This window comes from Sinocyclocheilus anshuiensis, unplaced genomic scaffold, assembly GCF_001515605.1.
Source record: "Sinocyclocheilus anshuiensis isolate Anshui unplaced genomic scaffold, SAMN03320099.WGS_v1.1 scaffold907, whole genome shotgun sequence".
NCBI classification, from domain to species: Eukaryota; Metazoa; Chordata; class Actinopteri; order Cypriniformes; family Cyprinidae; genus Sinocyclocheilus; species Sinocyclocheilus anshuiensis.
The window spans coordinates 1230455-1242980 of NW_015546133.1; the positions used below are offsets into that span (position 1 = coordinate 1230455).

The following is a 12526-nucleotide window of genomic DNA, read 5'->3' on the forward strand; positions in this document are numbered from 1 at the left end:
TTGAACCGATTCTTCATTGACTCGGTCGAAATGATTCGCAAAGCGTTGCAAATGATAACTTTGTTTAGCAGTAATATTGTGAAAGATGGATACATAATTATTAATGTTATTAAAATACAGTGAAAAGCAGAAATTTTCCAAAAATCAAACAAAAATGTCTGAAAAAACACTTTTACTGTAAGTTATGACTCGGCTGAATTTGGCCCTGTTCATGGGAACGAACCGATTCGATAAATTGAATCGGATGTACGAACGCCACAGTGAATTAAAAAGCTTGCTTTTTGCCAAATGGTGACACACAACGCCACCTTTTGGACAAATCTTGTAACAGAAAAGAATGAAGCAGGAGATAAAAAACTAAAAAAAATGTTATTTATTTGACTAAATTAAATACATGTTGAATTATTCTGTCAGTTTTTATTTTACTCATTTATAAGTGAATTAAAAAAGACAATCCATACTGTTACCAACGCAACCATTTGTACAATTCACTGATGCATGCATTTGCATAAGAGTCTAGGCTGGCTGAGCTAAACAGTGTATCCAAACTGATGTCACTGAGGCTGGAGGTCTCAGCGATGCTTGTTTCTTCTCCTGCCCTGTCGAGGGGCCCAGAACGGCACTGCAACATCCCGGCTGTGCATAGCAAACACGAGGCCAGCCAGCCTACAAACAGCCTCCCCCGTGTGGAACCGAATGGAGCTCAGACCATGATCGGCATGGAAGATGCTGAGTGCTGTCCAGGACACAGGGATGAGAGTAGTGAGTGAAGCGAGCAGGTGCAAGCAGGCTGCTCCTATCAGGCAGCGCCTGGCACCGTTGGGACGGGTGCACTGAATGCTCATGAGTGAACTGATCCATGCAACCACAGCCAGAACCAAAGAGAGAGTTACAAAGTAAGGAGCTGACCACAGGGCTGGATCTAAATAGGCTTTGCATGTTAATGAACTGGTATCATGGGTAAAAGAACATTTAGTCCAAAGCCCTTCGTATTCTGCCCATGTTTCAGAGAGTACAGTGAGTTTCCACCTCGGTAACCCTGTGATCACGACTACACAGAGAAAGCCAAAAAAAAACCCACAAATCCTACTATATCAACACATAGGATTCTTCCTCTCCTCATCTGTTTGATTCAGCAACTCATCCATGATTTCTTCTTCTCAAAGCTCTTTTCCAACCCTCTGTTGATGGTGTCTGCAAGGGTGAAGCTAACATTGATGATCAACTGTGGCTGGTAGAAGAGAAGTAAAGTAGAATTTCAGTTTCAATCCTGGAGCATTTCAAATAATGCATGGTCACATCTTCACCTGAGTGCATTTATTGACACATTTATGATTTATTATTCATCAAAATTGACTAGTCAGCAGGCAGAGAAGTGTGTGGAAAGAATAGAAATGTTTTAAGAGGCGAAAAAAATCACAATCCATAAAGCAGATCGACCACAACAAATCATTACGCAACCCATAACCAAGCAGTTCAATGATCAGGAAATCTAACTACCCAGTCAAAACAACATAATTCCAGCACATTCAATAGATTAGCTTATTAAATGTCATTTAAAACTCATTGTACTTACTTGATGGTGGATAACATTTCTTCAAGACAATGCATAGAATCAGAGCAGGACTGATAAGGGCCCTGGGAGTGTTAGAAACGTTTTTAATAAGCATACATTTCCAAAATTGATGTTATTGTGTGGGACAACTGTCCCTTAGTTTGTTGTTTTGGTAACATTCTTCTTCCCTCAGGCTCTCATGGTCTGACAGCTACATGAAATAGAAATGTGATGTGCTATTCAGCAAATGGCACATCCTATTTATTTTTCATTCAATGACAAACTGGTTATGAGTGTTGTATTTACAGTTTCATTTTCTAAATCAAAATAGGTTTCTCAACAGCAGAGCAGAAAATCATGCTTTGGTGCACTTGATCTTATATGATCTACTTGATCTATAATGTTCAGAATTGTTTTATAAATCTAAAGACAAAACTGATATGGCTCCCACTTTATATAAGGTGTCTTCAACTACTATGCATTACATCAAAAAAAGAAAAGAAATGTTAGATACAGTGTACTTATGTTGCGAGTGGGCTACAGTTTCATGGTATGGTTAGGTTTTAAGGGGTCAGTACTTCAATAATAGATGAAATTACAGAAATTAATTACAGATATAATTAGGTGCAGGTAGGGTTTTTACATGTATTATGTAAAAAACATTTACACAATAAACGCATTGTACACCATTACTAATTTAAATATTAGTATATGTAGATAAATGTAAGAATTAGCCTAATATTATGTGGATCACTGAAATTTATACATTTTAGAAACTAGCCTAAGATGTGGAAAAACTGAATATTATGCCAGAAAAAGAACAGCTGATGATTCAAGCTGTTCTTGATATAACAATGTATCAAGAACAGCAACTACTTTGCTTGAACACACTGTTGCCTCATAGGAGAACAAAAACAAACCGCATGAGAGAAGAATAGAGGAAATGCTGACACTGATTCAGTGCCCATTAAATAGGACTAATTTGTATCACTTCTGCAGGTGGAAAGTGCAGAAAAGATATTGTAGACCTTCTGTTTTGTGCTCATTAAAGCCATTACTGATGCATTTTTATGAGGGAAAAGGCGTCAGTTTGTCGTCAGGTAGTTTGTGCAGCTTCACTGCCACCTTCTGGTTATATTCGATAGGACAAAGACATTTTCATTAATTTTCCAGTGTGGTAACAAAATCTGAGTGAGATTATGATTCCCCTGCTTCTCCCTATGAAGATTAAGATTAGGTGTAGGGTGGGCTTTAGTGATAGGGACCAATCAGGTAGCAGCATCCGCACTGAATAAACCAATCAGAAGCAGGGGAGTCAAATTTTCACAAATTTTCAGTACAAACACCTTCCATTACATGAATCCAGAAGCATTTTCAGTTTGTTTTGTATATTTCAGAGGCATCATCTGCTTAATTTATTTTTAATAAGACAAGCCACTGCTTAAAAATCACACCAAACTTTATTTAAAACACGCCAAATGGCTGCCGTGTTGACAAAGAACAGACCACGTACAAAAGTTATTTGGATAAAACTGCAAATATAAATTAGGAAAATGTAATTTTAGGTTAATTATTTCCACAGTATGAACATACACAGTCTCAAAAAGGCAGAAGGTAAAAGCAAGGAGTTTTTACACTTTTGTCTTAAATACAGTCAGTTCCACTAAAAAGGATCCATGGCTGAAGGTGCAGTGATTGTTTTTCACGTGGAAGGGCATCTCTTATTTTAAAATACACATGCCGGGTGTAACGTGTGCGTTTTTATCTTTATCGTTGTACAAAATACCATAAAAGACCCAAGCTCTTCAAATATCTCATTCTCACTGAGACAAATTCAGTATGAAATGACAAATCTGCTACATTTATCATTTTGTAGGGGTGCTTTGAATTAAATTCCTTATTTATGCACCTAAATGTCTTGCTGTTGAATTCACAAGCACACCAAAGCCCACTGAGCGAGGATTATGGGTAGTTTGATTTCCTAACCAATAAACAAAATTACATTATTGCAGTTCTTTCTACCATATTCAAGTAGAACATCATTTTTCTGTGCACGCACGTGTTCAGTGAACAGTGATTGTTAATACTGGGTTGCTGGTGACCTATGAACAAAAGGGAACAAAGACAGCAAGCAAGGAACAGTTGGGTTTGTAACAGGAATGGCATTAAATAGCTAGCCTGACTGTCATGACATTTTCGGGGAACGCTGCCGCATGTAGCCATTACAACTAGTGAGGTTATATGAAGCATCAAGTCACAAATCCCTGAATAAAAAGCACAACATATGAAAAATATGAAGCACAACTGAACAGATCGACCACGATCTTGTGTTTGAAACAAAACGACAACGAAAATACAACAAGATCAACTGAAAGAATATGTAGCTGCCTGTCTGTCTGTCAGTATGAAGCCTCTATAAATACATTGGCTGTACAGTTGGCTTCTTTAAATGTTCCTTGTGATGTCTGGACTTAAATGGCAGGAAGTCTGCATTGATATTAGGGTGGAGTAGCTTGAAACATCAAGAAGTTTTTTTTTTTTTTTTTAATGGTGCAAGTTCTTCAGTTCTGGCTTTCAGTAGGATTGTCAGTGCATCGTGTCTGTGAAGGCTTGGACTCAGTAGCTTTCTGCCTTATTCTATAAGTCTATAAAACAAAACGTCACAGCTCTTCGCTCAGAAGATGTCGCTGTTGCAGCTGTTTTTAAAATCGTCCCTGCGAACCCAGATAACCTCACAGTCCCTCTCAGAAGCGACACCCTCCACCGCGCACTGCTTTCTCAGGAGGGTCAGCTTCAGGGGGGTGTGGGATTTTGGAGGTTTGTCCTCCGAAAGTCCATTGAGACCCTTGTCTTCGTTTCCTTCCACTGAAAGGGCCTCTAAAGACTCCTCCAGACTCGGATCAGAGGAAGGGCCCCGGACGGATTGGCAGTACTCATCGTCGTCGCTGAGGATGTCGGTCTCCTTCACGTCGTCCTGGTTTTCGTAGTGCTGCAGTTCAAACTGATTCTCCACCCAGCGATCTGTGTCTCGGATGGGCTGCTGGGGCTTCTGGAGCGAAGACAGCGGGGGCTCTGTCGGGGTGATGGGTGACAGGTCCTGGGACGAGCCGTCGTTGAAAATCACACTCGTGTCTATGGTGAAACGATTACGGATCAGCTTCCAGCGGCCGAGGGTTCGAGATGGGGCTGAAACTGGAAGAGAAGAAAGAGATAGCATGAATGCTAACTATCCTGCTTTTTTTCCCCATTTCGTTTTCTCCTTTAGGAAAGGAAGCAGCAATATTGTCTGGTGGACACTAGGATTTAAATTTGTTACATAATAATCAGCTCACCCTAAAGCCTGTAAAAAAAAAACTACTGCGTTAATCATGTTAACTAGAGAAAAATGGAAAGCAACACAGTGGGAGAGTTAGCAGAGATATAGGGAGAGGAGCAGAGAGAAGGGAAGTGTTGCAGAAAAAAGTAATCAATGTTCAATTTGTGTCAGATGTCCCCAACATACCCGCTCTGTTCATTGTGGACCGTGAACCCTTTAGCGCACAAAGCCGCTTCCCTCCGAAGGGAATATACTGCTGATTTGGAGGTAAACTCTCAGTTTTCATTAACTGACGACGTTGTTTGTCCCTCAGGATAGAATGAACCGTCTTCAGGAAGTCTTTTTTACTCTCTGCAGAGCTAAAAAAAAAATAAAAAATAAGAAAAATATTCAAATCTTTTACTGAGGAACAGAATAGAAATATACTGTTTTACTGCCACACTTAAATATATGAATGCTACTGAATTATAAAAGCTACAGAAGTTTGTAAGGACAAACTTAGTTATCTGAAGGTAAAAAAAAAAAAAAAAAAGTTTGACGCAGCAATAGCATGATTAAACATGTCGCTAACATTGCTTTAGTATGTGGCTAACATATTTTAGCATGATGCTAACATCTTTTAAACATGTTGCAGTATTGTTAGCATGTTTTAGCTAATTATTAACATCTTTTAGCACATTGCTAGCTTGCAACACAATGCTAACACATTTTTACAATGTTAACATGTTTCTAGCACGTTTCTTAAAAACTCTAGGACAAGTTACTGTTTTTTACTGTAGAGATGTACTGTACTGTACTGTTTTGTACTGAAATTTGATCTCAGAAGCAGCAGAATAATAATAAGCTTAAATGGTAGATTAGCATGTTGGTTTTGTCAAGCCAATATTATCAAGAAGGATAAGACACTCATTTCAAACAAAACATTTTACGCAAAGAAGTTTGAGATTTATGAAAGAAAATTCATTTACATAAACATTACAAGTTGCCAAATACATCAGTTTTCTTGTTATGTTACTTAAACGGAATTAAATGTGTTGGCTTACATATTTCTCAATCTAGACAAAGACAGAACATTACGTCTCTAACAATCTCTCTGGCTCCAGTCCTTCAACTTAAAGTTAAGTACCTTGTGCGTTTAGTTTTTCTTTGATTTAGTTTGAAATGCGTAATTATCATCGTTGATATATTGGTTAGTTTTCAGGCTTGACGTGTGGCATTCTGAACCTCATCTCACCTGCAGCAGATGTGGAAGGTCCTCTCGGGTCTCCCTTCAGATTCTGATCTCATGTGAATGATCTCACACATTGCAGACCCCTCTGAATCTGAAATGAAAGGAACGCCAGGTTAGTCCTTTATACTGTTAAAAGGACTGTGGGAAACAAAATCGCTGAGATCAGGACAGGGTTAATGAACCTCATGGAAGACACAGACCCTGGGACAATGAACCAGAGTGCAGACCCCAAGTTCCTGTTTGATGACCTTTTCACCCCAAACCATCGATAGGGAATATTAACAATCTGGTCTGAGCCCATAATAAGTTCCACTGAGCCAAAAGCAAACTTTACTATGCTCATCAAGTGTCATGGGATGTAAAATACATTACTTGCATTGTCAAAGTGAATCTAAAGCATCAAGCTAATATACCACACTAGTCTCAATAGGTCTGTGGGAAAAGAATGAGACCAGTAGATCAATACTTACTAGGGAGGTTGCGAACTTGGAGAGTGTCTGTAGAGATCATGTGTCTAAAACGAAAAGGGTCTCTCTCATCAAGAATCGATGCTCTGTGAGATCCACCCTAAGACAAAATAACAGCAAAATTAGGATTAAGAACTCACTTAAAATACATCTTTAATGGCATCAACCACCTGACACAATGAAAACAGGAAGTTTTATAATATCAACAGGTAGTTTTATAATATCACGAACAGATGAAAGGTCACAGAGTTTTGTTGGCCATGTAAAATAAGCCAAAGAGACTACAGAAATTAATCAAGTACAAGAGAAGGGCATCCTCGTTTCACACTCGACCATGTGCCCTTCAATAAAAACCAAAAACTACACCTCTTAAAAGCGCTAGTCTGCGAGCATTTAAAACCTATGTCAGATCTCTATTAATGAATAATGAAGAAAGGGAAAGAGCACTTACGATTTTTTTCTTGTGCTTAGAGCAGTCTTTATACACAAAAACAACTGCCGTTCTGAAAACTGAAGGGAAAAAAAATGAATTAAAACATTAAGACACACAAAACCATACAACACTAAACTTTCACCGGGTCACATTTTTACTCTGACTATTCTGAAAAGAGCCCCAAGCATCTCTATTGTGAATTACTGCTAACTTCAATGGCAAACTGACCCATTTTTAAAGCATCTGAAGGCTTTCTTCGAAAATATCTTAGCTGAGGGGGAGAAAAAAGGCATGTATAAATGCAACTTTAAGGCCTTAAGAGCTACAGGACAAGGTGGTTCCTCTAATGCCATTGTGCCCAAAGATACAGCTGGCCTTTACTGATGCAGGGAACCATTACTGTAGGGAACAGACTAATGAATAAGAGAACGGGATTCTATTTTGGGAAGAAACACTTTGCAAACACTCACTGAATGCAGCCAGCTCTAGGTCTCTCTTCCCCTTCATGAGAGAAGAGGGTGGATTGATCCAAACCACAGTGTCATGCAACAAGAGGTCGCCCATTGACAGATCAGCAACCTGGGATAAGAGTAAACATACCATTTTTTGAAAATGTTAGATGACATCAGTGGGCACATCATGACATTTGGTGGTGGCTTTACAATATTTGATGCAATAATTATCAGCAAATGCAAATTTCAGAGTTACAAAGACCTAACAGATACTAGTGGAACTGTACCTCTTTCTTGTCAAAGCTCTGCTCACTGATGAGTTGGTCAAACACGGCTCCATACTCCTCGTGAATCTTCTGCATTTCATTTATGTGACTGGCCACTTTGTTCATGGCTTTCATCGCAACTACGAAAAGATAAGAGACTTGATAAACTGCAACTAAAGAATTAAGAGAGTTACAAGCTATTTTACTGGTGGTAAATTTTTTTTTTGGAGCATTTCACCTTTAGAATTACATCCCCATTACAATTTTGTTACTGTAGTTTGTAAGAATGTGTGCAAATGACCTCTATAAAAAATTAAATAAAAAATTACTATTGTAATATTTTTCTGTAAAATGTTGGTATTAAAGAAAAAAAGATATATAATTATTATAATTTTAGAATGCATCTGTACAGTTACGATACTAATATTTATGGTTGTCTTAATTACTGCATTTTCGAACATTTAACCAACAAGCCATTTAATTTGGAGGAAAACCGCAAGGACCTTTAAAGATTCTGACAATGCTTCTCATTACAAGTTTAGCAAGATGTTTGATGGTGTTCCCAAATGCATGTTATAAGTCACCCAAACTCAGAGTAGATGCAAAATGAACCGAGCCACTCTGAGACATTGATAACACTGGGTCATGAACTGCTCGGGTGTAAACACAGTGACGTGCTTCACTCTGAGACACGCAGCACACACATTTAATTAAACTGCAATTTGATAAAGTCCACTAAGCCATATTGTGATTTCAAATTAATTTTTTTTCATTAATCGTGCAGCTCAACTGATTGACTAATCATTTAACAGGTTTACACTGACTAAGCACTGATAAACAGTCCAAGTGAACTGCAAGGGCAAGCAAATTTCAAAAGAGTAAGCAAAATCCTGTTTTCAAATGACGTGGTCTTTTTAAAATTCTTCAAAACCTGCTTATCTAGCTCAGAAGAGGAGCTGCATCATATTACACTACAAATAGATCCACCCATGGCCTAACATTATGCTCAATTAGTATCTAAATCCCCATATTTACCATCCAGGTGGTAATGCTCCTCACTGTCAGGGTCGGTGATAGAGTGAAGCTCCCTCAGGAGTAGTGGATATTTTAAGACTCTCTGAATGGGTTTGATCAGGTAGGACTCTAGCATGGAGGAGTGCTGTTGCCTGGGGTTCCTCTCAGCCAGAAACGCCTTGAACTCCGGGTCTGTTTTAGCTGCACCAAAATTGAGAAGGAGAAATTATGGGATCGCACAGGAATTTCAAATTGATTGCATCCACAAACTAGACTTTAACTTGGACAGGGGTCTTAACTCAATACACTCAAACCATTTTAAAGACCTCCAACATTTGAGTAAATCAACTTCTTAGCTTTTTCAACTGCCAGAATGTTAGACTCACATTTTAGGAAAAGTTTATACTCCCAACACATTTAACCATAAAATTATCAGTCAGTCGAGTTAAAACTTGATCCACTCTTCTCACAGGAAACATCTTCATTAAAAAACATTAGCGAAAGAGCTTGGGTGCCTTGGGAAATGCCAATTTTTTGCAGTAGACCCTTAAAAAGGGTAATCATTCTTCAGTAAAAATGCTTTGGGGTAATTAATAGCATTTGCTAATGCTATTAAATCAGTCCAGTGATAGTGCAAAGGTGTTACCTTTAGTAAGGACCTTTGGGACCTTTGTGTGGCTGGCACAAAATGCACTGTAGATCTTAAAACGGTCCGCATAGTACAGGAAGGATCCACCAAGAGAAAACAGAACTTTCTGGAAGTTAGAGGACAATGAATTAGAAAACACTGAAAGATTCATTACGAAATATGCAATTAGGAGATAATAGTGGCCTTGTTATGGTGCCAATCATATTTAGCATCTCAGATGATCCATAATCATATAATAAAAAAATGTGACTAATATAACTGCACCTTGAATTTATCCACTCTCTCCAGTTTGTCTAAATCAGGAACTAATCTGGTTCCATCTTCCAGAGTTTTCAGAAACTCCACTTGGAACTCGACCATCTCCGCCAAGTTTCCAAAAAGCACATCTAGCTATGAGTGTAAAGAGAATAAGACATTCGTAAATCTTATTTAAATCAATAATATTTTCATAAGTTAATTATATGATTAACTTTATATTTCAAAATATATAATACATTTTCAAAATAAATAAATAAATATGAATTAAAAAAAAACAACAACTGTCTCACCTCATCCTGTGAGAGGAAGCTCTCCTTCTGCAGGGGGTTCAGGTAGCGCTCTATCAAAATGTTCAGGTCCTGTAGACAGAGAGAGTCAAAGACTCGTTCATGTTTGACTTCAGCACAGCTTTTATATTAGAAGTTGTAAATCAGGAGTGATTTTCATGCAGCAGGATTATCATGATCAAATCTAACATGTTAAAATGGAAACACAATTCTTTGAAAGCACAGCAAATACTGACCTTAACATAGGTCCTCTCAGTGTCCACCAGCTCACTGATGACCTTACGGAGTTTATCCGCATCAGAGAGCTGGCGGGGGGTGAAGGGAACAGGCAGGGGTGAGATGGGGCTGGGCACACAGGATGAAGAGGAGGAAGATGTGGAGGAAAACGAGGAACAGGAAATGGGTCCCTCTGTGGAATTCATATCATGAAGGTTGCGGCAGAAAGCAGTCACCTGCTCTGTACTCTGTGGAGAGAAACAAAAATGTCAATTTCAACACCAGGAGCAATTGAAGGCTGAAAAACACCATGACTTTTAAAATCTGAACATATTAAATAAATAAAACAAATACAAAAACAACACACATGCCTCTAAAATGTTCACCAGCAACAGGCACACACCCACACAGGTATTCAGAGCATTTTGTCAGCAGCCATATCACCCTGCAGCCCAAGACTGGTTGCCCACTGAAGCTAAGCAGGGTTGAGCCTGGTCAGTACCTGGATGGGAGACCTCCTGAGAAAACTAGGTTGCTGCTGGAAGAGGTGCTAGTGAGGCCAGAAGGGGGTGCTCACCCTGTGGTCTGTGTGGGTCCTAACGCCCCAGTGTAGTAACGGGGACACTATACTGACAAAAAGCACCGTCTTTCGGATGAAAAATCCCAGGATGTCCTTCGAAAAAGAGTAGGGGTGTAACCCCGGCATCCTGGCCAAATTCGCCCATTCGCCTCTAACCATCCCCATATCTGCTGATTGGTTTCATCACTCTGTCTCCTCTCCACCAATAAGCTGGTGTGTGGTGGCCGTTCTGGCGCAATATGGCTGCCGTCGCATCATCTAGGTGGATGCTGCACACTGGTGGTGGTTGAGGAGATTCCCCCCTTCTACATAAAGCAATTTGAGTGCCCAGAAAAGCCCTATATAAATGTAAGGAATTATTATTATTATTATTATTATTTAAGATTCAGAAAGATGCATTTCCAGTTCCAAACACACACATTCATGTTCTGTCTGAACTCCAAAGACAAGGCACATCATGCCTTATGAACTGTTGGCTGAAGTGTAATTACAAGCGTCGATGTGATAAATAACTTGATGGTCTATGTCAGATCTCTGTTAGGACTGTTGTAATTTAGTACCGAACAGTTCGTCTCATTGGGAAATCTGGCACTGGGTGGATTTTCCATCTACGAACTTGTCAACAAGTTTTCAAAAGAGTACACCCTGCCCTTAGCCAACATTACTTCAACTTCCCACCATTCAAACACCCTCGTTTTTCATAAACACACATCAATACACACAAATTTCATCTAAAAACCTCCCCCCTTGCACTGCTTACTAGGGCTGGGTAAAAAAAAATATAAAAATATATATATATATATAGATCTCGATTTTAATCGATTCACATTTTTACGAAATGATATCGATTCTTAAATCCCAATAATCGATTAGTCTAGCCTGTGTTCAGTTAATGGACGGAACGTTGAAGGGCACCTCCCACCCAATATATCGCAATAAGCATTGTGCTTTGGTACTTTTAATACAAAACAAGGTCTCCGATTTCAAATTCTGTCCATTGTATTGCAGTATTCAAACAATAAATGCCGTTTTGGCTCCGTTTAATGTGGAGTGACAGATCGCTGTAGCGCCTCAGTTCAACAGATGCGGCAGCACGTAGCGCACGTGAACTGATCATCTCCTCCACATTAATGCCAGTTTCAGCACAAAATACACATGACTAAACATCCGAAGGCAAGTTAAAAGAGAGTACAACTTTACAATCCGTATCCTGTCTCATGCAATCGCTCAGTGTTTCAGCCGCGTAAAGACTTCAATATTATGGCTTGTAAACAATGTCACGTAACGTCACATTTACCTCAGAAATAAACATATTCTGTGACCATAAACTCATTAGTCAGCTAGAAAAATAAACTGTAGAGGGGAATTTTGCTAAATATATGCACCATATAATATATTCATTATAACTTTTACCGTTCTTCGATGTTTAATTTATATTTTTATGACAGCCCCCATTTAAATGTTTATATAAAAACGAATTGAAGTAGACATGTTATATAATTGTAACTTTTATTATAAAATTTCATTGTGTAATTTGAGCAATTCAAGCCTAAAAAAAATCAGTCAGTTTTAACCTTCAATATTATAGTAATAGTACCAACGGACTCTCATGTATATTTTGCAGCATTAGTTAAGAGAATTCTTTTCCTTGAGAAAATTTGGCATGTGTACCTGATAGAGAGAGAGATATATATCCCCAAAATAATCGATACTGAATCGAATTGATTCGCGATGGCGCCGACGCTGATGGCTGCCTCCGTGGCGTGCTCCGCAGTTGTTTTTATGTTTTTGTTAGTTTGTCC

General features: G+C 38.7%; 1 protein-coding gene across 1 annotated transcript in view; it reads right to left on the bottom strand.

Annotated features, from left to right (window-relative positions):
• Positions 1 to 3423: 3423 nt before the first annotated feature.
• Positions 3424 to 12526, bottom strand: part of LOC107701134 (T-lymphoma invasion and metastasis-inducing protein 1-like) — a 50460-nt gene continuing 41357 nt past the window's right edge. Inside the window, exons 16-27 of the mRNA XM_016503076.1 lie at positions 10165 to 10392; positions 9932 to 10000; positions 9648 to 9773; positions 9381 to 9489; positions 8756 to 8935; positions 7742 to 7860; positions 7473 to 7581; positions 7021 to 7079; positions 6573 to 6669; positions 6106 to 6193; positions 5058 to 5230; positions 3424 to 4747 (exon numbers count right to left, since the gene is read on the bottom strand). Of these exons, the coding sequence (XP_016358562.1) occupies positions 4230 to 4747; positions 5058 to 5230; positions 6106 to 6193; positions 6573 to 6669; positions 7021 to 7079; positions 7473 to 7581; positions 7742 to 7860; positions 8756 to 8935; positions 9381 to 9489; positions 9648 to 9773; positions 9932 to 10000; positions 10165 to 10392 (1875 nt within the window). The 3' untranslated portion in view covers positions 3424 to 4229. The remainder of the gene's footprint in view (positions 4748 to 5057; positions 5231 to 6105; positions 6194 to 6572; positions 6670 to 7020; positions 7080 to 7472; positions 7582 to 7741; positions 7861 to 8755; positions 8936 to 9380; positions 9490 to 9647; positions 9774 to 9931; positions 10001 to 10164; positions 10393 to 12526) is intronic.